General features: G+C 38.2%; 1 protein-coding gene across 11 annotated transcripts; it reads right to left on the bottom strand.

The window, feature by feature from the left end:
* Window positions 1-2,566: 2,566 nt before the first annotated feature.
* On the bottom strand, window positions 2,567-26,238 carry CEP83 (centrosomal protein 83). 11 transcript variants are annotated; one of them, XM_042025628.1, is made up of 16 exons: window positions 26,163-26,238; window positions 20,216-20,464; window positions 19,702-19,852; window positions 18,381-18,473; window positions 17,977-18,108; window positions 15,267-15,518; window positions 13,893-14,024; window positions 12,104-12,218; window positions 10,505-10,649; window positions 10,239-10,388; window positions 9,511-9,586; window positions 8,238-8,395; window positions 5,356-5,485; window positions 4,401-4,504; window positions 3,537-3,717; window positions 2,567-2,867 (listed from the first exon to the last, which is right to left on the bottom strand). In XM_042025628.1, the coding sequence occupies exons 2-16, from the start codon at window positions 20,362-20,364 to the stop codon at window positions 2,688-2,690; spliced, it is 2,148 nt and encodes a 715-aa protein (XP_041881562.1). In that variant the 5' UTR covers window positions 20,365-20,464; window positions 26,163-26,238; the 3' UTR covers window positions 2,567-2,687. The 11 variants fall into 11 exon arrangements, 10 of the variants coding, with proteins under 10 accessions (XP_041881562.1, XP_041881571.1, XP_041881552.1 ...); XM_042025637.1 differs by lacking the exon at window positions 26,163-26,238 and adding an exon at window positions 25,690-26,114; XM_042025618.1 differs by lacking the exon at window positions 26,163-26,238 and adding an exon at window positions 22,367-26,114.

Raw genomic sequence — 26,238 nt, forward strand, 5'->3', positions numbered from 1 at the left:
GAGCCTGGCATGCTACATGACCCAGAAGGATCCCCTTCCCCTGTTCCCGGAAAATGAGGTGGTGTAGAATAAGCCCAGGTCCCAGCCGTGGCCCTTCCTGGCTACTGCAAAAATTAACGCTGTCCTGGCCAGAACAAGGACAAATACTTACACGTGTGGAAAATGAAAACTGCAGCCTCTGGAGAGAAAAGTTGAGTCAATGCCAGTGTCATTCTTCCACTATTCCTACAGTCTAAGAGCAATACCCAATAAATATTACAAGAAATTGCCCAGTGTATTCTCACTGTCCCATGCTTTTGCTGCAGTGTTTTGAAAACGAAGAACAACAAACCAAATACAAACAAACCCCAAATAAAAAAATTCCTACAGTTCCAGGAATGTCATCATTATCAGGTATAAATAAATAAATAAATAAATGATCCTTCACACATTTTCTTTACTGGACTGATAGTGAACTGAAAAAAAAATTAAATATATTCAATGGGGAATAAATATTTTTGTTGTAGTTAACAAATTAGAGTAGGAACAAATACAGCCTTACATTTATATAATGTGAAGGCAATTTGTTATACTAATCTCTGCTATATTAAAAAAACAATTATTGCCTATTTCCATTATAAAAATACAAGAGGCACGTTGTCAAGGTCAAAATACCAACCTAGATGTGCATTACAGCATTGTTAGTGATCAACACTGCAACCCAGAGTAGTATACATTAACTTTTACACTGAAGGAGCTAGATGATATTATCAAGTAAATATTAAAGGATTTCTTAAAAATTGTTATAATTTTTATACTAAATGTCAGTTTTATTTTAAACAACCCAAACCTTGAAAAATGTTTTTCAAAGTCTCTTGTGCTGAGATTATTTCATATTTTGACTTTGTGGAAAAATACTGAAAAACACACCTTATCAAGAAGTCTTGGCAATAGTTCACAGAAAAACAGAATGGTTTATGTTGGAAGGGATCAAAGATCATCTGGTTCCAATCCCCCTGCCATGGGCAGGCACACCTTCCACTAGCACAGTGCAAAGCCCCATCCAACCTGGCCTTGAACACTTCCAGGAATGGAGCATCCACAACTTCTCTGGACAACCTGTTTCAAGTGCCTCACCGCCCTCACAGCAAAGAATTTCTTCCTAATATCTAAACCTGCCCTTTTTCAGTTTAAAACCATTGCCCCTTGTCCTGACATACTCTGGACATAGAAAAAGTCCCTTTCCTTTTTATAGCCCCGTTTAGGTACTGGAAGAATAATGGCTCCCTGAAGCCTCCCTTGCCCTGCTGGCCGTGCTGCTTTTAATGTGGCCCAGGATGTGACTTGCCTTCTGGGCCACGAACTCACACTGCTGGTTCACACCAGCCTTTCATCCATGAGAACTCCCCAGTCCTTCTCCGCAGGGCTGATCTCAATGTCTTCTTTTCCCAGTCTGTATATTTACATCTGGGATTTGCCCAACCCAGATGCAGCACTCTTGCACTTGGACGTGTTGAACTTCATAAGGTCCTCATAGGCCCACTACTGAAGTTTGTCCAGGTCCCTCTGGATTGCATCCCTTCCTTCTGTTGTGTCAACTGCCGAGCTCAGCTTCCTGTCATCAACCCTGCTGAGGCTGCACTCCGTCTCACTGTCTGTGTCATCGATGAAGGTACTGAAGAGCACCAGTCCCAAGACTGAGCTCTGAGGGACCCCACTCATCACCATTCACTACCTGGACATAGAACCATGGACTACAACTCTGGCTGTGTCCATCCAGCCAATTCCTTATCCACAGAATGGCTATTCATCCATCAAATCCATGTCTCTTCAATCTGGGGATCAGGATGTCATGTAGGATCATATCAAAGGCCTTACAGAAGTCTAAATGAGGGCATTTGTTGGTGTTCCTCTATCAACTGTTGCCATCACTCCATCCATAGAAGGCCACCAGGTTGGTCAGGCACAACTTGTCCATAGTAAAGTGATGGTGGCTGCCTTCGATGCCCTCTTTGTCTTTTACTTGCTTCAGCACATCTTCAAGGAGGATCTGCTCCATGATCATCCCAGACACAAAGGTGAGGCACATTGGTCTGTAGTTTCATGGTTCATCCTTTCTCCCCTTTTTAAAAATGGGAGCAATATTTCTCTTTTTCCAGTTGGCTGAGGACTTCACCTGACTACCATGACTTCTAAACACACCAGCAACATCAGCCAGTTCCCTCAGGACCCTGAGATGCGTATCATCAGATCCCACAGACTTGTGGCTATTCAGCTTCATCAAATCATCCCAAACCTGCTCTTGGCTTACAGTGGGAGGGACTTCAGTCCCCCCACACATGCCCAGAGGAGTGGGGATTTGAGAGAAGTGGGAAGTCTAGTGAACCAGGAACAAACTGTCTGTAATTGAATCCCAACATTGAGCCTGTAACTGCTGCTATGCCAAATATCACCACACTGGTAACACAAATTCAGGGCGCAGCCCCATCATGAATGGCAACCCTGGATATTCTTTTTATGATTCCCAGTGAGAATGGGTACTTTTGTCTTTAGTCCAAGCAGTTAAACAAGTTGAGCCACAAAGGGGTAACTATGCAGAATACAGTTTATGCTATTCAGGCACATACAACCATGTTTTTGGCAAAATATGAAAAGCATGTACAAAGGGTAAGTTATTGAAAGCTGACAGCATCAAGAGTTTGCAGATTTTATTTGGAGTCCTCGCTTTGTGCTTCATCTTCTCCAGTGATCTTATTTCTTGCCAAGTCCCTGTACCCCATTACCCGCTCTCTAGATGGTCCAAGATCTTCCAGCTGTTTTCTTTGTCTGGTTTCTAGTTCTTCCAACCGCTTGCCAAGCAGGGCAAGCTCTCTTTGATGCTGCTCCTCCTTGAAATGAAAAGGAAAAAAAATGTGGCTCTATTACATTTTGCACACTTACAAGGGACCAAAATGAGCAATACTTTCATTTTCTTTAAGGAAAATAAAAACTGTGAAGTCCAAAACCTCCTTATTTGTTAAATTTTACTCATCAGTGTTTTGTGGGTATTGTTCTGACATTCTTGATGAACAGCATCAGGAAGAAATACACTTGCAGCTGTTCATCCTCTCAGATGAAGGAGCACACAAACCTGAGGCCTCAGTAACCACAAATCTGTAAAGTCAACCTGGTCAACATCAGCCAGAGAGATTTTCACCCTCAGCAGCTCAGCGTAAGACTCTTTTAACCACACAAGAAATCAAGCTTTGTAATAATGAAACTGTGGTGTGAGAACAACACTGTAGTATTTCTTGCTCAGAAGGAGCCATTTAAAGCCTCTCAGGAGAGGGACAAAGTATGGAGAACTGTGTTAAAACTGCCCATTTGTTACATCCTGTAACATATCCTTTGTCTTTCAAGTACTCCTTCCTATTGCGAGGAAGGGAACGTCTAGATAACTCAAAGTTTCTTACTTCTGTTTAGAGATGAACTACACCTTCCTTAAGGCTAAGGTCAGTATAAAAGGACTGTTCCAGTACCCTCTTTTGCTGTATTATTTTCACGACTTATATCACCACCTGAAGAAGGGAGAAGGATGCTTCAGGCCCAGGAGGCAAGGCAGACGATGGCATTATACTGACTGGATTGAGTGACGGTATGTTAGGATTCAGAATTATACTCCGGAATTCATTGTGCCGACGTTGCAAGTCCTTTAGTCTCTTCTGGAGGCGAGCATATTCTTCAGAGGAAACATTCTGTCTAGGAAATAACAGATTTCTTATTGCTCAAAATCTTTGTTACCCCAACACAGCAGCACAGCTCTCCACGAGTGCTCTGCTGTTTAATATCCCCAGTTTCTTATCCTTACACAGTTTCTTATCCTTACACACCAAAAGAACTGGAAGGTAGAAGATCTGTGTACATCCTTTTGCCTACATGTCTGTCTAAACGTACCTCTACATATTTAGCTATCTGCTCTATTACTGATTAGAATTTACACAAAATAAATTAAGCTTTTAATACCATTCACAGTAGTGAGTCAGAGAAGCCACATTAAATTAATTATTCAAATCAAGCCTGCCATAGGTGCTCAATGAAGAGAGAAAAACCAGGACTTTATATTTCAAAGAGGATGCCATGTCTGTTTCTCTTGCAATTCTGAAGTCTTTTTCACTTCCTTCTTTTAAACAGATTCCTGCAACTGTGTCTATCAGGTATTTTTTCTCTTTTTCTTCTCAAAGAGACAGCCCTGCAGTTGTCTCATAAGCTCTCAGCTGCCCATCCTAAATAGAATCTATTCAAAGAATTCTAGTGCTGTAAAGGCCATTAGACTTGACTCTGGTTACTACTCTAGGTAGCATATACCTTCAAAAATACTTCATATTTGTAAGTCATACCTTGGGCATATGTAATTTTTCAAGATAAGAAGTGAAGTTTATTACCTATTTAACACTTGATTTTCTTTTTCTAGTTCTTCCATCTTGGCTTCCAAAAGTTCTATTTTTTCACGCATCCTCCTTTGTTTATTGTCATTGAGAGTCTTTCTCTGTCAAACAGATGTTTCAAACAGCTAAATAATACCTCGATAGATTAGATCCTGTAAAAATTAAATCTACATTACATGGTTTCAAGCTGTTACACTTTATAGGATCTTCTTTCCTTAAGAAGAGATGCTGTGTTGTTTGAAGGTGCTAATATTCCCATGCTGGGAAGCAGAAGAGATGGCAAATGATCCATAGTTGTGAATGAAAGAGGCACAGCTGCCAGTCATTTGTTGGTCAGTGACCAGCTGTACTAACAAACATTAACTGTATCTGAGAATCAAAACAGTCATTCTTTAAATGACCATGTATAAGTAAATATAAGCATAAAGGCATGCTTCCTTCTTTTTTTCTCCTGTTGATCTTAACTTTCCATGACCTTAAAAGATACTGGTAGGTTAACCTATGTTCAATGTGTAACACTGCTAATTAATCTTGAGCTTTTATAAACAATCTGCCTTTTCTTTCAAATTATTTAATAAAAAGTAAGCTTAGAAGAAGAAATAAAACTTTAATATTCCATCAAGGAAAAGTAGCATCATTTGTCTAGTATGTGAAACATCACCCTCCCTCATTAAGGGGTCCACCTCTTAAATATCCATCAGTGCACATGTGTGTGTGCCAAAGAAAGCCTCACAAAATCTTTGATGGCATTATAACAAAGTTGTTTGCTGTAATATTCTTTTGCATGTCACTTCAACCTACTTCTATGCTAATCTTGAAGAACCCAATATATTTAGTTATTGTATACAGTAGACTGCAAATAAACTCTTAATATTGAAACAATTTTAGCTGGCCAACATAAAGTTGAACTTCACACAGGCTGGATCGTTCAAAAAAGGAAGAGACAACATGCCTTTTTCTGAGCAACAGCAGCTCGACACAGCTTGTTCTTCATTTGCTTGTATTTCTCTTCATACTCTGCCATGTGCTGAGTAAGCATATGCTTCTCCTGCAGCCATTCCATACGTTGGTATTCTAAAGTCCTTTGGAAAAACCAGGTTAAAAGATTAAGAGGTTATACAAACAAAGCAGTGCATTCAGTTAATGCCTTAAGGCTCTTAAAATAGATGCATCTTTTCACAACTCCTACTTGTATATACTTAAATAATCTGATTTAAATTTGATTATGTTAACAATCTAATTGTGACTATGACATTTGAACTTGTGCATTAACATTATTCTAGGTTTTGGTCAACCATGAGGCAAGTTTTGAAAACTGATTCCAAGAAGCTAATTGTTGGTGCCTTGTTGGATTGGCATGCTGTCAAACCACCCACAGAAAATTCCTCAATTCAGGTCAAATGATCACACTGGAACACAAGAATAGATGCCTATGCTAAACATTAGTTGTCAGAAGAGCTGACAACTACCTTCTCTAGGAGAGCAGGGTGTTGCCCTATGGGGTCTACTAAGTCTTTGTAACAAACTTGCTCAGGATGTGCTCCCAACCAGAACAAACACGAGCTCAACAGGAAGCTCCCACCAATATGGTTTCTAGATAACATTCCAGCTGAACACACACCACCAATGGCATATGTTATCTGTTTAGACCTTTGCATGGTTACAATATACTAAAATTAGGCTGTGTTCTCTAGCAGTGGATAGGAAAGGAGCCAGTTTCTCCATGCTGCCTTGTTTGTTTGGGCTATCTGCATTGCGAGTCAAAGCAGACAAGAACTAATGGCATATTTACTTACTGTTAAAAATTAAAATCAAATGGTGAGATTCTCTGCAGTAGATTTTAAGAAGGCCAAGGCTCAGTATTAGTGCATCCACACTGCTCCAGTCCTGAGCAGATGCAGCTTCCCTACAGGGACTCTGAAGCATCTCCATAAATTTCTCAGCAAACCACCTCTCCCCTCCCCACAGTAGAAGTATTGGGCATCATCCAGTCTCATACGGTAAACAGGGCCCTGGCCCATGTGTTACCTGTTACGGCTCTTTTAGTTGACCCAGCATGGCTTGTGCCTCACTCTTGACTGTAAATAACTGCTAGTACCCAGGAACCAAAGCACCTGGGGCAAGCACTGCTTAGCACTAAAAGGATTTCAGCTGAGGCAATGGTTAAAAATGCTTGAGGTTGGGTGTGGGGGTTTTTGGAGGTGTTCTGGGGGCGGGGGTGTTGTTTGTTTGGTTTAAATGCCACTAACATTGTTCCGAAAATGCTTAACAAGTGCCTGTTTGAGCTCATCTCTGATTTGTATCAGTCTCATAGTTTGCCTTCAGCTCTTTTTCTCCTTTCACATTTTCATTTCCAAGCTTAAGATTGACACAGACAGACATGCACCTGCTTTGCCTACTTATGTTCAATGCTCAACTGGCATTACTTTATTTATCTGACACTTTTAATCTTATGTTTTCTCATCTTTTGGTCCCTATTTCACTTCCTCTTGCTTTGGTGCAACTTAACTCTTTGGTGTTCAAGCTCATAAGAATTTACTGAGCTGAAGAAGGATGTCCTATCACTCACAGATTCATAAAAAGAACAAAACATGTCCCAAGGCTCCCAGGGTAGCAATGGCACAGACCTGCAGGACTTACATGCAGGCTACAAAGCTGCTTCATTTTTGCAATACCAGCCTTAGTGCATCTCCCAGTACCTACATACTTGTACAATGATCTCTGAGGACTGACAAGTTCCTTCCACTGCCTTCTCAGGAAAACCTAGTCCTGACTGGTTTGTGATCCATAAATATGTAAATGACACTGACAATCTCATTCAAGTAACAGCAACGATCTCATGCAACATATGAATACGCCTCCTTAAAGCAAACATCCAAACTATTTAATGTGCTAGTGACATACTCTGCAGTCCAAATGCAATACTACCTTCAAATGTTACATTGAAAAGCAGTACTTAAAACTAATGACAACATAGCAATTGCAGTACCAATTAGTAGCAAAAGAGATGTTAAAACAAAACAAAACAAAAAAGGCACATTATGCCTCTTGGAGATTTTATACTTAATCTGGGACACTGACTTTTTAAAAAACCCACCACACAATAATCCAGTACAAATTAGACACATATTTGGTTACTAAACTAGGAAATTCTGAAAAGCCATTTCAGACTGACAAATTAATCTTTAAATTCTAGGGAAGTGTTCATTTCTATACGAAATCTGAATAAGATTTGGCTTCCTTCTGCATTTATTATCATATTTTGATGGTATGTGGTCAAGCTTGTCTAAAAAAAGGAAAGCAATTATTTTTAATTTTGATGAGAGGAACTAGAACATATCCTATCAGCTTTTACTTACCTCATATCAGCTAAAAGTATCTCATGGGAAAGGAAAAGAAGTATATGCACATATACTGACTGGGATCCTGGAACCTCATCAAAGCATAATACAATGCTTGAAAGCTTTTTTCACCCATGCAGCTTAAGCACTCTTAAAAGAACTGTCTGAAACTCTAGATCCATTTATACCTATAGAAGTTTGACATTCACTTCAATATAAGTAGAATTTCGTTTTACGTAAGCAGTGTATCTCACTAATCAATAATTAATTTTAACACACATTAATAGAAACAAACTCCGGTTTTTAAAGCTGCCATGAGGAAAGCTTTTATACATGCTGTGCAACAGAACGTACAGCCATTTTGTACAACTGTCCAGTTATTTCCTGTTAATTTTAACTTTCTGACTTTATTCAGAATGTACAATCCATAGTTAAGTAATCCACATGAGAAACACAAGCAACATGAAAAGTAAAGCCAAAAGAAAAAAATTACTTCTCTGTTTCCAGTTGAGCTTTCTCTGCCTGAGCCCTTGCATGTTGACATTCTAGTTTCGATCTCTCCATTACTTCCTTCAGCTTCTGATTAGACTCCAGCAAATCATTTTCTGATTGAGAAAGTGTGGCAAGCTGGAGTTGCATATCATGTACTTGCTACCAAAACAAAAAAAGATTTTTTCAATTTCAGAAGGTATGCAAATAACCAGCAATTGATTTTGAGATACTGAGACAATAAAAAATGGAGACACCAATGGGCTTTAGCTTTTCATTAGCCTTTTTTACTTGTTTCTTTTCTCTTTACTCAACAGTTTCTCCAGAAGCTTTACAGTAAATCACTACGAGACAAAGGGTTTCTATTGCAGTTGACGTGAGAAAGGTAGGCAGGACTCTTCAGTCATTGATGTATCCCCCAGAACTTGAGAAATCCAACACTTCAGCCCCCAGGGCTGAACAGAATTCGAGGACCATGCAACATTTTAGTAGCAGAGCTATGGAGCTATCCAGGCTCCTCTATCTCGTAACACCAATGTGTTACAGCCAGCAGTGACTGTACCAACCAGTTCACAAAATAAGGAAGCACTGAAAAGTCCAACCTCTGCAGCCAGCATATAGAAATGATCATTTCCCTTTCCTTTTCCTCCCCCCCACATGGACACTTAGATCCCCCAATTTCTGATTTCTGGAGAAAAAAAATAATTGCCTCAAACTGCAAGTGCACACAGCTTGCAGAGTACTTGATGCAAAGCTATTGTTGTTACCAACTAAATAACATCACAGGCGAGCAGGAGTTAAAAAAATTGTTTTATTTTCAACACTGCCATCAACTGACTCTGCAATAGAAATATACCTCTTTACACTAGTTTGTTCATTTATGAAACATCTGTTAAACACTTGAAGACCCTCAGATGAGAGATGCAGTATAAATGCAAGGCATTACCTAGAAACAATTTATAAGTCTCCATGGCAACTGAATCTCCAGTTACATAGTGCATAACCGTATTCAATATATCAGTCTATAAACATTCAGCTTTGAAATGCCTGGTACCCACAAAACACATGAAGCAAAAAGCTGTAATCCATTTATAGAGGTCCCGGAAAGCATGATTGATTTCTGAACACTTCTCTCTAAATATCTGTAGTACACATTTTGTCCCCCAGGGAAAAAAAAAAAGCCTTAAAAATTCAATCTAATCTTCAAACACAGGACATGGTAACCACAGGAAGGAATGTATTTCTCTATAAAACACTACAATGCAATAAAACCTTACCTGTTTCAGATTAGCATTTTCACATTTCTTTTCTTCCAGCTCCTCTGTCTGCATAGCTTGCTGTTGAATTTTTAATCTAAAATTGTGTAAGACATCCTTATTTTTATCTAATCAAAATACCAATGTTATAAATTAGGAAAAATCAGCCTGACAAATAAATAGCATTATTTGAAAGGCTGATAAATATTTAACTAAAAAAATATTAAAATATATTTCTATTCGTTCTTAAAATTCACAGAGGACTAAGACTTCTGGAGTTTGAATCATTTTATCATACTGACCTTCATACAAAAACTATAGTAAACCAAGTAAACTCACCACCATAATAACCAACTCAGAGACATTGTATTAGGGTCTCAGCTTGCCAGGTGCTGCTATGGTGCCATTGTGGAAAGAGAAATGGTTTACTCTAACACTGGCACTATGCCAGCAGCTAGCACTGAACCAGTTTTAACAAATGTGTATTGCTAAATTATTACTTCCAAATGGTCACTGAAAATAACATTTAAAGGTTCGAATGAAAAGTGGTTTTTTTTAAACCGTTCATTTTTAATTCTGTGCTATTTTTTTATATACAGCAAAAGATAATTTTGCTTCATCCACTATAATGAACATTTCATAATGAAGATTTCTGTATCTATGAATAGCAAGCTTTTCTACTGTCTACTGTAAAGAAATTAAGGGGGGAAAATGAGAAATTTGTGCTAAGATTAGGAAAGCCACACTACCGCAAACGCTGAAGTTCCTTTTTGCTAGATTCTTCTGCCATCTGCACAGCACGTAGTTTCTCTTCATACTGATCTTTTTCAGATTGTCTCCAAGAATCTTGTTCCAGTTTCATCTTCTCTAGATCAGCTAATCTGTTCTCGAGTTCTAACCTGAGACATTATTCAACATGCACATAAGAATCACTACAAAATGCCAGAAGTGTTTAGTTTAAATTAACACAAAACAGTCCTCTTTTAGAAGTTGAGGAAGAAATCAGTAGACATACTTTTCATTCTGTAAGGCTGCAATATTGTCAAAAACTTCCTCTCTGGCAGCTTGCACTTTCCGAATTAGCTCCCGATCCTTTTCTACCAAAAGCACTTTATGACGTTCAACAGCTGCATTAAGAATTTCCTTGTCGGACAGCAGTCCTGCATTATACATTTAAAAAAGTTAAACATGTCATTATTGATAAGAACCTGATGAAATCCTGTATTCAAATAACTTTATAAATAAAAGGGAACTAAAAATCTCAATTCAAATGATAGAATGAATGGGGGAAGGGAAAAAAACAGAACACAAGAAAACCAGAACAGATCTTTCTTAGTATAACAGTAATACTTCCAAAACTTTTGAGAAGTAACCATTACACTGGAATCATGGTCGACGTGAGTTTCTTACTTTAATATACAACAGTAATTAAACAGTTGATATTATTATAGGTTTAAACTCCAGAGCAATTTATACTAAGCACTTGTGTCTGGATTTAAAATTTTTTTTTAAATGTTCCACAATAGCCATGGAAAGGTTGAGCAAGGAAATTTTCTTTTTCTGGAAAAGTTTACTGTAAACAGTAACTGGTTATCAGTGAAACCAGCACCTGGGCTACAACAAATCTCATATTTTAATCCACCTATATTACCAAATAAGGCATTTCTAAAACTATGACTCTATAGGCAGGCACAAACGATACAAATTAAAATCTTGTGACTAACACCTGTGTTCAGTGGCAAATAAGCCAATATGCTCTAACAGTGACTCCTGTTTATTTAGCTAATTCAGTGATGCAAATGGAATTCCACAGTAATTTCAGGTTAACTTAAATCTTGTCAGTACTGAGTTTCATACTTCATAGGGCCCAACATTTTTAGTTTGCAATATACTGTAAATATATTGTCAATACAGAGAACACCACTTTTTCGTTGCTCTTAGCGAGCTTAATATTAAAGCAAGTGAACAGAAACAATTATTTCAGGAAGACGGAGGTACTATTTTGGGGCTATGGCCAATCAGTAAGAGGACAGTTCTCTTTAGAGCAGTGTAGTGATTTAAACACAACTAGTACTAGAAAGTTTTGGCCTTTTCACTCTAGAAAGCTATTTCAAGTTGCCTACGTAGTCAGCTGCTTCAGGTATCTTAGAACAATGCCTATTTCCTTCAAAGAATGAGCTAGGTACTGTATTTTGTAAGGCAGCCTTATTGAATGGGTATCAATTCCACAGACACAGAATCAAAAAGAAAAACCCCAACCACTGAAGCCCTACAGCACATTAAGGTTTCAAGCAGAGTGTGAAAGACTCTGGAATTTAGCAATAATAGAAAAAAATAACCATATGAAGCATATAATTTGAAATAGATTATGCTCAAGTTGTGTCACAAATGCACTAATTTACATAAATGTAAAACTGCTCTCAACTGTTCTTCACCTAGCAGAGCAAGTGAAACACACAGTTATTTCAAATACCAAGTGAATTGTCAGATCTACGACCTAGACCAGAAGCAGAAGGTGAAGGCTGCCAGGGAGTGTTCAGAGAAAAAAAATCATTATATTATTCTAACTAGAAGTAAACAGATGAAACAATTACAAAATAATTTCATACTTTACCATCCATTTCACTTTGAATCTTGTTTCTCTCTCTTTCTATCTCACTCTTTGTTCTTGCTGCCTCCAGTTTGATATTTGTTACTTCCAACTTATGTGAATGTTTAAGTTCTTCTACCTGTGAATTAGAAAAAAACAACACCAAATTAACTATAATAAATTTATATATATTTACTTCATTTCTGACTAAAGATACCTCAGAGTCAAGCTAAAGTAAAAGTAAATTTAATCTCCATAAGTAAATCAAAACAGTGATACTCGGTGCCAGAATATCAACTACCTCCCCAAGAATTTCAATTTGGTAACTACTTATAGTCCCCCTGGCCTCCTGGAGTGCTACATTACTTTCCCAAAAACCAGGTTTTCACAGTTTTAAAGTGCATTTTAAATCAAACACTTCTCTGCAGACACCTCAAATGGCCTCATAAAAGTAGGAGCTTTAAGAACATCAAATCAAAGAAAATTACTGCTTGCATGGAAACTTTCTATAGTTTAGGCATTTGAATGCAGTAATTACACGGTCAATGAGAATTAAATATCTGGAGGAAAGCACTTATAATGAAAATCCATTCACAATGACAAATGTAATTACAACCTGCTAGCATATACAAGTGGCAAAAGGTTAAGAATGACACAGTAGCTTATTAAGTAACTACATGGAAGATTTAGGTGCTTATATACTAAGTTGATAACATTTCAGGGCAGCTTGAAAAGATTTAAGGTGGTTTTTTTAAGGCAGAAAATCCAGAAGACAAACCCATGCACCTGTGCTCAGGAATAAGTTTGAGTGGGAACAGAAGCAGGTGAAGGATAGTATAGTAAAGCTTCTATTTTCCTCCCTTTGAGAAACAGCAACTGGAACATTTTATTTTGTCCTACTTCTGGAAGGGAGCAGAGAAAGCCAGTTGATACAAAAAGTAAAGACTGTAACAATCCTCTATATATTCTGGGAGACTATTGAAAAATGTTAAAAACAAGTTTTCCCATCCTATTTAGCATTAACGGGGGACAAGTATGGCATACTACATAAAGAGGCTTTAAATAGTGGTATAGCTATATCCTATTCCTATGGTAAATTAGAACGTTTTTAATGAATGACCAAAATTAAATACTTAGCAGTCATAAATATGCACTGTAAAAAGATCTCAAAAAAAAGGAAAAGCGTACAAACATAGGAAAAAACCTCTAAGATCTAGTGCCAACCAACCAAAGTTACTCAAATATGTTTTAAGACAATGGTCTACTTAAAATGCTATGATGCGATTCTGTACGGAAGTGTTTCTGTACAAGCTATGCTGGCATTAGCCCAAGAAAAAGGCTATGCTAATGTGACTACCCTGCTTCTAATATAACCTAAATCTTCACAAGTAATTCCAATGCAGCTCGCTTCCTGTAGCTAACACAGCCCATTCAGAGGATATGTTTTAAGATCTCCAGAACCCATAGCTCCATTACAAAAAAAAGGAAAAAAAATCAGTTTAAGGCTCTAAAGGCTGGCTGTTTTCATGAGCATTAAAAACATGAATATAAAGATACCTCTTCAAGTCTTGTTCAAGAAAAAGATCTAGAAGATGGAATAATAAGAACAAAACCTCAATCTTTAGAGATACTTTTAGGTATGATGCTTCTCCTGTAAAGTCACATTGTCTTTTAACTGAAACTGAGGGAAAAATTCCATACCTATTTTAAGTCACAGCAGAAGACATTGTTATTTTATTCTTAGTGCAAAATATAAACAGAAAAACATAATAGGATGTGAAAAATGTATTTCAGATACCAGAAAAGTACTTACTTTAGCAGCTAAAGAATTGACTTCTCGTTCAGATTTGTGAAGTTTGCTAGTTAAGAGAATGTTTTGCTCATGACTCATCCGCAGTTCTTTCTCAATTCGATCAACCTGTAGTTCCGCAGACTTCTTTTCTGCCTTGAATGAAGGAAGTATTTTTAAGACTTTTGGAGCTGAGTTGCTGTTACTCATTTGAAATGTTTGATTGATCTGGGCTTTCAGATATTACTGACTCATTATAATATATAATATGATATATAAATATTCATCTTTGCTCAACCATATATTCCAATACAACAAGGGTCTTGAATTTTACTCAAAAGTCACAACTGTTTGTACTAACACCTCCTACACAGAATCACACACATTTTCAATCCTCCTTCATAAGGAGGTGGTGTAATCTGACTTGGTTAGGAGGCAGCAGGTGTGCTTACCAGTAAATTACTGGGCTGTAAACAGTGTAACTACAAATGGTGCTCAAAAATGTATAATATGCTGGCCTATGCAGTTGCACTGACAGAAGAATTAACATCATGGAGAGGAAATAAAATGCAATTACTGTATTAGAGACTCAAGACCCAATCTTTACTGAATATCAAAAAGGTAATCTAATATATGAGTTCACCTTCCTTTTTCTGAGCATTTCTATTTTCGGCAGGGCACTCTTTAAAGTTGTCTAAGAAGATTACAACACTTTTTAAGTTGAGATCAGAGCATTTTGTAACTAAGGTATACAGCAGTGATAACAGTAAAAAAGAAAATTAACCATCTATCTGCATGCTACCACTGTGCAAAGAATCTACATGAAAAGGCTCACTACCTAGGGAGGTAGCAAGAACAAGCAGAAGGTCTGAGGACCACAGATGAGGAATACAGTGGAATCCTGGGGAATGTACAACAGGCCAGAAATACCAGTTTCTTTAAGGGAGAGCAACAGCCAAGAACTAAACAACTGCAGTAATGTGTTGGGGAAAGAAGAGGCACAGGTAAGGAAAAAAGATGACAGACAAGGAAAGGATTAAAGAGAGGAGTATCATGTGACATTTTTGAAAATAATAAAGAATTTACAGATTATTAACATACTGGTTTCTAACTCCAGCCAAGTGGTAAGTGCTGACATGACCTTCTTACTGACTACAAATACGGATATCACTCGCCTGTTTAGAAAGGAGATCATTCAGCAGAATCTCTCACTTGAGAGATTTTCCAAAGTTGAACTGGCAGTGCATGACTCCCAGTCAAGTACAATTTGATTTTAAATCTGAAATGTACAAATTCAAATTGTAGAGTCAATGGCCAAATTATCAGTGACAGTTCTGTCAGGCCAAGTGTTATTCTTACTACACTCTACAGGGACGCAAAACAATAAAAAAGTCTTACCTCTAGAGACCGCATCATGGTCTGCATCTCAGCTAACTGTCGTGCTTGTACTCTCTGAACATTTTCTGCTTGCACACCACAGTTGTGTCTTTCTGCTCTTAGTTCTTCTACTTCTGCTTCTAAGGCTTTTAATTTCTGACACAGTTGTGCCTTTTCTCTAGAAAGTGCCTCCACACGTTTACTGTCCCTTGTGGGATCAATGCTAAGCAGCTGATTATGGAGTTCTTCCTTATCTTTATCCAGTCTTGCAATCTGATAGTTGTTAATCAGAAAAATAAAAAGCTCTTACATTGGTTATGTGTCAGGCAGCAACAATTACAGCAGTTCACAATTCAGAAAGGAGCAGCAGTGGACATCTAAAATATTAAGAAATTACATTAGCATTTGTTTTCTTGCTTAGAATAGGAAATTCAAAGCAAGACCACCTGACTGCCTATAACTAGTGGGGTCTTTTTGAGAACACTACAGAGTGCAATACTGATGGACGTCATCATTAGCAAGATGGATGATGGCATGGAGTCACTTTCAGCAAGCTTGAGTACGACACCAAGCTGGGGGGAAATGGTCAATCTGTTGGAAGGCAGAACTGCTATCCAGAAGAATCTGGACAGGCTGAAGGAATGGACAGAACTGGGTCCTCTTCAACAAGAGGAGGAAGTCATGTATCTGGGATGGAGTAACCCAATGCAACAGTACAGGCCAGTAGCAACTGTCTAGGAAGTATCTCCATGGAAAAGGATCTGGGGGTCCTAGTAGACAATAAGCTGAACATTAGTCAGCAGAGTACCCTTGCAGCAAAGATGGCCAATTGAATCCTGACAGACTGGCAGAAGGATAACTAGCAGATCCAGGGAAGTGATCCTTTGTCCCCCTTCCAGTACTGGTAAAGCTGTACCTGGAGTTTGTGTCAAGTTAAGATGGCCACTAGGATGTTCTGAGGGTTGGGAAACATGACATATAGGGACAGGCTGAGAGAACTAAGCTTCAGCTCGGAGAAGATACACAGTGATGGGAAGAGAGGCAACAGGCACAGTTTGGAAGATGTGAAGTTCCAATTACATATTATGAAAAAAGCTTACCATGAAGATGGTTAAATATTGAAATAGTCTGCCCAGAAAAACTATGAAATCTCCATCCTTGCAGATGTTCAAAACTTGGCTGAATATGGTCCCAAGCAACCTGATCTCATTACACTTCAATATTTTAAGCAGGATTTTGGACTAGAAAGTCTATTCCAATTTACCCTATGATTCCACTATTTTGTCATTACAACAGAACTCAATTCTGCTAATAACTCCAGACAGCCAACATGACTAGGCCCCAACAGATAACAAATCAAAAAAACCCCAAAAAACCCCAAAACTCCAAACCAAAACCCAATAACAACAACAAAACCCCCAACTCTCTTTTACACAGTAGTACAAAAGGTACAAACTAATCTGGAGACTGTAATTAACAAACATATAAATACATAGATTGTTATGTTTCAAAACAAGTTACATGGATTGAATATAATACTGAGGGCAAAAGAGTGAGAAAGAAAGGTATGTAAGCATTCTCTCCATATTTGGAGACTAGTCCAAACTCTGATCTGCAGCAGTCCTTTAAAAGTTTCACCAGCATTCTCTTTGAACAAACCCAATTTCTGCAGCAAAAGCCCTCGAAATGCCTTTTATGAGGAGATTCAATTGCATGATATGCCCAAGCCATCATTTAAGAATTAGGATGTTTTTATAGCCTCCTTGTGCTAAATGACATGGAATGTTAAAAAGCCCTTGAGAGAAACCAGATCACACTGTGCCCTGGGCTCAAGGTAGTTTCATTCTGTGTAAGTCTGCTAATTAGCTGCAGGACTAGCATAAACTCAACAAGCCCATGAGAGAGGCAGGCTGTAAAGCAGCATGTGGGTTTAGCTCCAGGAAGGACAACTGTTCTGTTTTTAATGCACTGCATTTGCAAACTTGGATTGATTTTGAAAGTGACAATTGCTTTGATTTGTGTCTGATGTTTGGAGTAATACATTCAAATCTGGCATCTTGGAATATATGCTTCCAGACAAATACTTAAATGGATATGCAAATGACATCTGCAACTCATTTACAATGCTGTATGTATTTAAAACATAAATAAGCTGGCAATTTATTTAGCTACATACACTTTTGAAAGTCTGAAGAAATTAATGAATAGTTTCTTCAAGAGCTAATATAATTGAAAGTTAACCAGTTTTCAGTATCCTTTCGATTATCACCATCATGATCCAAACTAGGATCATGACAGGTACATTGCAAAATGCACCCTTATCTGCTATTAACAATACCTTACCTTCCTTGATAAGCTACCACGTAAGTAATTTAAAGTCTAAACTTACATTGGCTACTCAGATAATTTATTAATTTCAAATTAGCATCATGTCTCAAATTCCATCACAAATGTGATTAAAAACAGGATTAAGCAAACATACTGGCAATCATTTACCAGAAAGCAAGTTATTCTTACTTTTAATAGCAGAAATAATATTGCAACCCATCACTGAACAAATCTACAGAGGCAGCCTTAGGTTAAGTCACAAAAGTGCTTTGAGAATTCAGAGAATAGAAACAAACATTATGAAATGGTGTCAAACTGACAACCCTTCAAGTACCAACAGTTCCACAATGTTCAAGCTGCTTTGTCAGAGATGTTTTCTAAGCTACTATAATGTTCTACGTACCTCAGCCTCATATTTTATTTTCTTCTCTTCTAAAATATGTGCATGTTCTTCCTTTTGATGTTCAAATTCTGATTTCAGAAAGGTATGTTCATAACGAAGTTTGTTATATAGTGTTCTGTATTTTTCTACTTCCTAAGTCAGACCAAAAAAACCAAAAAATCAATTAAAAGTTTTCAAATTTATTTCCTTCAAATGTCCATGCAATGTTCCTATTGTTTCACAAGTTATCTTTGATGAACTGAATGCTGCCTCCTCCCTCTTCCATGATTTCATCCTTCCCTGGGACAACAGTACCACACAAATAATGTCATACTTTGCTCCCCTTTCAGTTTTAATTTCCTAAGGTTTTAGGAATAACTATAAAGCAGCAATCATGAAATAGAATTTCAATACTTATGACTTACATTTTCTAGCTTCTGATAACGCTCCCTCATAGGAGACTCCAATTCCTCGTATATTTTTGCTTTTAACAGTTCTAATTTTTGAGGAGTTAGCACCTTAAAACAGAAAAGTATCACAGGTAATTAGTCATATTCAGTTATTTACACTGTGATAGGTCACATAGCCAGGAATAAAGTATTTCAAATATGATTTTAGGAATTCTACTTGATTTTCTAGGCTTTTCTAAAGAAATTTCAATAGTAGTTACAGAAGCAAAAAAACATATTAGTGAACTAAAAATATTCTGGAAGATAACAGAAGCATTTAGAATATCAGTAGTTATTGGTAAAAGCAATGCAAATTTCAGGCTGAATTGCCAGGAGATTTATCTCCTTTGTGGGGGATGGGGGAAGGAAAAGCAGTCTCACATTAAAGATAAAGAATGAGTGTCTAGAAAAACTTAAACAGTAAGTGAAGCAACCCCAAAAGATCAAAATGAGCAACACCAAACAATTATTTGCAAAACACATTAGATGTGTGTTCTCCAATGGATATGTGGTACTGGTCTGAATGAAAAAAACATCAGGAAAGAGTCCTTGCCTTAAACTCCATTCTGTATGGTATTTTGTTAAAATTTCTTGGTATGGTTCACACAGCAAACTATCTACCAAGAAGCAGAGTTTAAAACAAAAAATTTCATCCACAACTGTGACATATTCTAATTTATTCTACTTTTCTTTCACTTATCTGTACCCTGAAGTCCCTGGAACTAGTTCTAATTATGGTACTGAGGTGCATCTCCTCCATTCAGAGTCTGGGATCCTTTGATTAGAGGCTGTATTTGTTTTCTAAGAACATGTCCTGCATTAGTTTAAGGAAACAAGCAGTTACATAGAGCGTCATCCAAGTTATCTTAAATGTTGAGGAGCATTTTTGTTTGAATTTTGTTTGGGATTTTTTAAGAAAAAGAAAGAAAGAAGAAAGCTGTCATCGTGAAGAGAAACAAATACCTATTTTTCTAGTCACTCATCCTAACAGGTTTAGGCACCTAAGTTACCCTCCAAGGCAGATGATTCTCCCCTTAACAGCAGAGCATGCACAGATAGAGACTGGGGGTCTTACACAGCACCTAACAACAGGATTTAGATGATTCAGTTAAACAAGGAAACAGTAATTTCAACCCATAGTCACTCTAGAGAAGAATCATTATTTGGATTGGGTGGATTTCAACATACCTGAAATATATCCAAGCTGGCTATATACACACTGCATTAAGAGAAAAATATGCATGGTCCTACTACAGGATAAAAATACATACTAAGTCCTTCCAGTAAATTATCTTACCTGCATCCTCACTTGTTCCAGCTCTTGTGTTTTACCCAGCAACTGATCTTGATATTCACTAATAAGCTGCTGAAATTTGTCATGTACAGTCTGTTTTTCAACCAACAACCGTTTCAGTTCATCTTGTGATTTGGTATAATCCTCTTGTAATCTGAAAGATAAAATGCATATTTACTTTATAGTCACCTTTTAAAATTAGACCTTAAAGCTCAAAAGACTCACACACAGAAGCAAACATCTGAACATCAAATAAGAACTAAGCTATTAATATTCTCTTCCTGTAATACATTGAAAAGTTATCCCGTATTTACAAGTATAAAAAGTACTGCAGAAACATCATCTGCAATGTCTTAAAGGTACTTTGAATTGTTTATTTTCTAATATGAACAACACTCAAATCTGTCCTTACACACAGAAATAGCTGACCCACAACACACATACAAATAAATCCCTTCCAACATTTAGCTTCACCTTTTAACAGCTCAAAGAGAGAACCTTGTTTAAATTGATGTACCTTAGATGTTCTGCCCTTACAGTTTGATAATTTGCTTTATGGTATTCACTTCGCATTTTTTCATCCATCAAGAGTTTTAGTATTTCTTGTGAATTAGCTGCATCACCATTTTCACCAACAGGAGGAAGGAGACTGCCCAAACCATCCATTTTATGATGACTGTTCACAATGAGTATGGATAAGATAAATGTATAACTAATCTACAAGACCATCCACTCCTTCCGCTGACATCTTAGAAGATCAAGACACCTGAACAAATACAAGGACATGTAATTAGCATTCAAATACATTCACAATTCAAAGGTTTCACATACTGCTTTTGCTTTAAGTACAGAAGAATCCTGGTTCTGCTGTAACTCAGATTAGAAACTTTTACTGAAAGTGCAACTCTTCTCTGTTCATGCAGCCTGCCCTTAGAAGTAATAGCCCTTCCAGGGACATAGAATACACTTAAACGTGAAGGTCATTTGAGTCAATACAAAATAAGAACAAGCACTACTATCTGACAGATTACATTAAATGTTATTTTCACTTATATGTTATGTTCACTTATATATTATATGTTATGCTATACACTGAGACTCCAACTATGATGCCCTAATTACGCCTTGTTAATCAGAGTTCAAGCAGAGGCCACAGACAGCAGACACATACAGCTTTTCTTACTAGTTATTAAAGTCAAAGATTGTCACACTATCCTAACAGGTTGTATTACTCAATACCCACTTTTTCAGCTGGAAGAAAAGCAGATAATTCTGTATTGAATTCCTATCAAGCCCTCTCTGGAGAAGAGTTAAGGTGTCAGGGACAGCCTGGAAGACACCTGCCCACAGTTCAGTCCTGAAATATGTAATTGATACATGTCACTTCCTTATTTTCAAAGCTTATCTTGTGGTTTCTTGTGACCTTTCCAGAAAGAGTTTTGCAAAATGTGATAATATCAGATTGGTGTGAGGAAAGCTGCAAATCTAAGTTGCAGAGAAATAAGTATTCTAATACACCCCATTAGTGCTTTTTGATATTTGAAGCAATGGGTATTAATCTGATCATTACTGACATTTCTACAGGATCTGGGAGAAGGAGGACTGTAACTGAATTTTAGGGAAGTTACAAAGCTTTGAAACCAACTACTGTCATTTTAGCTTTTTGCATAGCTGGACTGATGCCTAAGAACTCCAGGTCTGCAGCATGCAAAGTGTACCTTTGTACAAAGTAAAACTCAAACAGAAACAATGTTAAATCTCTACCATCACTACAAATACCTCACCTTCTTTAGATGCACAGTCGCATGTATGTTTTCTACTATGGCACTCCTTCATGGATGTATCTTAAACACTTACAATTTGATTTTATAAACCCCTGAACTATAAGCAAGAGGAAAATCTGTCTTCCATACAGGAAAGTAACACCCATTCCACTAAGACATGATAATGTCAAGAAAACTTAAATGTAAGACTTTCTTTCCCATTTTTTCTTCCTCCATTGTTAAAATGGGAAAAGGTCAGAGAAAAATCTACCACTTATAACACTAGTCTAGGCAAAGCAACAACAGCAACTTCATATTCTGCTTTACCCAAATTTGCTGAGAGAATGAAGAGGAAGAAATCAGAATAAAGAACATTCTCCTCCATGACTGTCCTATATACACAACCAATTTCAAATATTCATAAGTTCTGAAGAACCTTCTAATCAATACAATCTCTTTTTCATCCCTGAATTTTGTCGGCTGTTGAGAAACAAAGGACAACAGCAAGTTTCAAACTCAATATAAAGACATTTTCAATTGTTAAACCAGCAGCTGGATGAGGAGAACAGGTCAGTGATGCTAAGGACAATAAATCACATGAGAGGACAGAAAGCTCTGGTATACAGAGAAAATTCAAGGCAGCATGTCCCTAAGAATTTCTAAGCATATCACCAGGGTTAACATGATCACTATTAAAAACAAACAAAAAAACCCCACACTAACAAAAAGAACAAATCAAACCAACAACAAAAAACCCCCAACAATAACAAGGCAACAGGACTTTTCTCCATCTCAAGTCTTTGCTTTCGTATGCTACAGATACTAAATGTAACTATCAAACTGTAAGCCAAAGCTCAGAATTAGGAACACACCATTTAAAGTTGAGTCTGAATCCTGCTGCTTACTTGAGTAAGAAGTATTTCTGAACTGGCAAAATGGATATAAAGTCAAAGACACCAAGAAAACACGACGTTTTCTGAGAGCACGTCAGCCACAAGATAAGCTGAAACACAGCCTTTTGTACTTTCTATTCCAAGCTGCTGCAGGTGAGAAGTATATTCTTTCCTCACAGCTCTTGCTACTATCAAAAAGTGCAAAAATTATGAAGCAAGACACACACCTGGCCATGTATTCATATGCATGAAGATTTCATGAAAAAGATAAACCGAGAAAAGAGAGGGAGATAATTACAGTTGACAAAACAAGGCTCCAGACTGCAAAAACCTAAGCTGTATTTAAGGAAACAAAACTATTTTGGCTTGCAGGGACATCTAGCGGCAAATGTCGTGATTTGCATTCCTGGTGACAACTGAAACACAACAGCGATTTCATTACTTCGTGAGAGCTCTTTCCTCGAAAACACAAAGAGCAATTTGTAATATTTAACCTATTCACATTCTTACAGGCAAAAAAATTTTTTGTTGTTTTGGGGTTCTTTTCCCCACATCACTTCAAATAACTTCTAGCAGTAAACTGTCAATAGTCAACCACATTCAGGGATACAAATACTCTAAGTGTATTACCAACCAGAATCTCTTCTGTGCTAATGGCTAACAGTACTTGCTCACAGTCAGTGAACAGACCTTAAATAATCTTCAAAATTACACAAAGACTACACCCATAATTTTTGAGAAATACTTTAAAAGAACACTAGGTTCTTTCTCTCTTGGAGATGCGTTCAAGAAGTAGAGAAGCATAAAACATACTTTAAAGAAACTAAAGCTTAATTCTACACCTAAGCTATATCTAAGCTTAATTCTACACCTACATATTTACCAAATTTTATCAAGCTAACAAACTGCAAATTTGTATTAGTTGCTCCAAATTCATACTATGAAACTTTAACATAATTTTCCACACGTATAAATATAAAAGTATTGGTGCAGAGTCCTGAAACCTAGGAAAAGCATGCTCTGTAGGTAAAACACCAATACTTACTGTAGAATAGGTAAGTGAAGCAAATCAATTACATTTCTAAGAATCACCTTTGTTTTGCCTTTTTTCTCCAATTATTTCTTCTCCTAAAGTGAGAAACATTGCTGAAGTTCCTACTATACATTTCCCCTCTTTAGAGCTGCGCATCATGAGAGGGCTTTCCTTTAGCAAGACTTTTCAGCTATAGTATTTTAACTTTTTGTTTGCTAAGAGCTCTTAAAATAGAGAGAATACTTGCATTTAGAGAAAAATATGATGATATCAATATAATTTTATTTCCTTATATTAGTTTTTATGGTACTTCATTTACAACAGCAAGGCTTCCTTCTTGCTCACCTGGCATAACCAAATGACATGGCTGCACCATGTATTGGTAATTCCCCTGAGTGCCATACATAACTCACTCATGGCTCTCTTTTCCATACCATAGCCACACTTAAACCACTTAAATTTACCGTGTTTGAACACTGTTTTAAACAGCTAGAGGATACAATAAATATAATTTTGCAACTACTGATGAAAAAACTAACAGTGTTTAGCCTTGTGCCATGTTTTGCTCAAGCAGTAAAACTCTCAGTAAAATCTGTGGAAGTCAAAGAGCTTCTTCACACAACGTATGGTCTAATTCCTCTGCCTGCTTCTGCCACAGCTCCAGACCTCTTTATTTGCTCTTTCTTTTTTTCTAATTGAATTAACCAAGATCTTGTGAAACAATGAACTATTTGCCTTAAAGAGTGACAAACTCAAAGAAAGCACAGGCTCATGAAAGCAACTCTTCAAACACCACCCCCTTCTCATCCCTGCTCAAGAGTCTACAGTAAGACCAGATAATGAACTAATGAAAAAGTGTAATCCAGCACAAGAGCTCACTGTCACCAGGAACAGGAGGTTCCACTCCTCATTTCTTTATCCCCATTCCTGTTTGTCATTCATCAGACCCCGTCAAGAACTGTTTTAACTCAAGAAGCCAACACACTCAAACAAGCAGAAAACACTCAATAGTTCTTCTGTGAGGTCAGTGAGTCACAAGAGCTCATGGAAAAATCCAGCAAGCGACATCATCAGTGAAAGTGGGCAGCTGGTACGGACTAGGGGAAAGGAACAAAGAGCCAAGTAAACAGACAGGAGGAGGAACAAGCCTTTCTCCTTTCAGGAGCAGAGAGCTGGCACAGCACGGAGCTCAGATGTTCACAAAATCACAGCCTTGGACTAGATACCCAGATTTTAGACAGTCACAATTCAGTGAAACAAAGCCTATCTTAAAGAGCTACACAACACACTCATAAGAGATCAGACTTCTCGAGAACACCAAGTGTGTATCAAAAAAACCCCAAACCCCCTTCTACGTAATTTGAGAAATGTGACAGCACACTGCATATTAACAGTAGGGCTAGAAAGTTCCATAAGTTAGACACTGGTCAGATATTAGTGTAGAGAATCCAGTGAAAAAAACCACTTAATACATCTGTGCACCTAAGTGCAGAAATTTGGAGAACATCTGTATTACAGAAGACATCACTCTCATGCAAGCTACTATCACTCCCTCCACAACACTCACTACTCAAAGTACAAATTTCAACAACAATTAACTATATATTACTGCAGTGTTCATCCCTACACATGGCACACAGTACCACCCTTTCAGTTTCTGTTTTATACTACAGATCCGGTTATTTATTAGGTAAAAAACAACAAACAGGGTTCTCTCTTAGCTCAGAGTTAAAATTTGTGCTTTAGCCAGACACTACCAAGTGAAACTGACAGAAACTGATCAGTTACTGATCAAACTGAATTTTGAATAGGAGCTACAGCTGGTAAATTGAGCTGTACTCAAGAGCAGCCCATCTACACACGCCACGTGTGTTTTCCACTGTTTTTTTCATGGCAAGAAACCTTCAAACACACAAACTTTTGCTCACTAAAATCTCATTCAAAGTTCTACTCGGGCATACAAATGGCTGCTTTTTGCAAATATTTCTATACTTCTACAACCAAAACTCTTCTGAAAAATCACTCCCCTTTCATATTGACTCAAAAATCGAGATGTTCAGGCAGGGCATAGGTTTCATATTAGTATACGTATCCCACACCTCCCGTAGGCAGAAACATGATTTTATATACACTCTACAGTCTGGACGAAGATCGAGCGAGAGGCCAAGCAAGCTACTTAAGTCACCACGACCTTTTCACTGTTAATTTTTTTGACTTATGGACGTAGGAGCTCGGTCAGAGGCACAACACTAACACGGCAGACGCACATCCAGAAGCACAGGAAAATAATCATTATCCTCACAGCGCACGTGGCTGAGGATCGCTGGTGAAAAGCAAAGCAGACAAGCGTAAACACTTGAAAGCCTACAGCGAGCGGGCTCCTCCTGCCCCTGAACTGTGCCAGGCGACCCCGAACGCAGCAGGCCACAGAGGCCGCAACAGGCCGTTCCCGGAGGCGGCACAGCGGGCACGGAGGAGCGCTGGGATCTCCCGCCCCGACTGCGCGGTGACAACGGCCCGGGCCAGCGCGCGAGGGGCCCGGGCAGGGGCCGGGGGGCCTCCCCGCCCGTTCGCCAAGAGGTGCGGCCCCACGCCCACAGAAGGGCCGCGGCCAGGCTGGCCCCGCTCACACCCCGGCCCCGCTCACACCCCGGCTCTCCCTCACAGCCCGGTCCTCCTCACACCCTGGCTCCTCCTCACACAGCGGAAACCCCCCACAGCCCGGCCAGGCGTGGCTGCCGCCGGCCCGAGCGATTTAAAAATGGCGCCTCTCACCTCCCGCCGGCGGCGCCGCCCGCCGGGGCCCGGGGAACGCGGGGCACGCTGGGAGCGTTGCCGGGGAGACGGGCGG

This window comes from Corvus kubaryi, unplaced genomic scaffold, assembly GCF_017639235.1.
Source record: "Corvus kubaryi isolate FWS band 111438036 unplaced genomic scaffold, C.kubaryi_AGA036_p1.0 129, whole genome shotgun sequence".
NCBI lineage: Eukaryota > Metazoa > Chordata > Aves > Passeriformes > Corvidae > Corvus > Corvus kubaryi.

What these genes read in the sequence shown, in the direction of transcription:
- CEP83 (XM_042025628.1), bottom strand. Translation starts at nt 20,364, where the DNA reads ATGGATGGTTTGGGCAGTCTCCTTCCTCCTGTTGGTGAAAATGGTGAT. An exon ending in GTAAGGGCAGAACATCTAAG is followed by an intron (nt 19,853 to 20,215) that starts GTACATCAATTT and finishes TTTATCTTTCAG; the next exon opens with ATTACAAGAGGATTATACCA. An exon ending in CATCCTTCTCCCTTCTTCAG is followed by an intron (nt 2,868 to 3,536) that starts GTGGTGATATAA and finishes TTTCATTTCAAG; the next exon opens with GAGGAGCAGCATCAAAGAGA.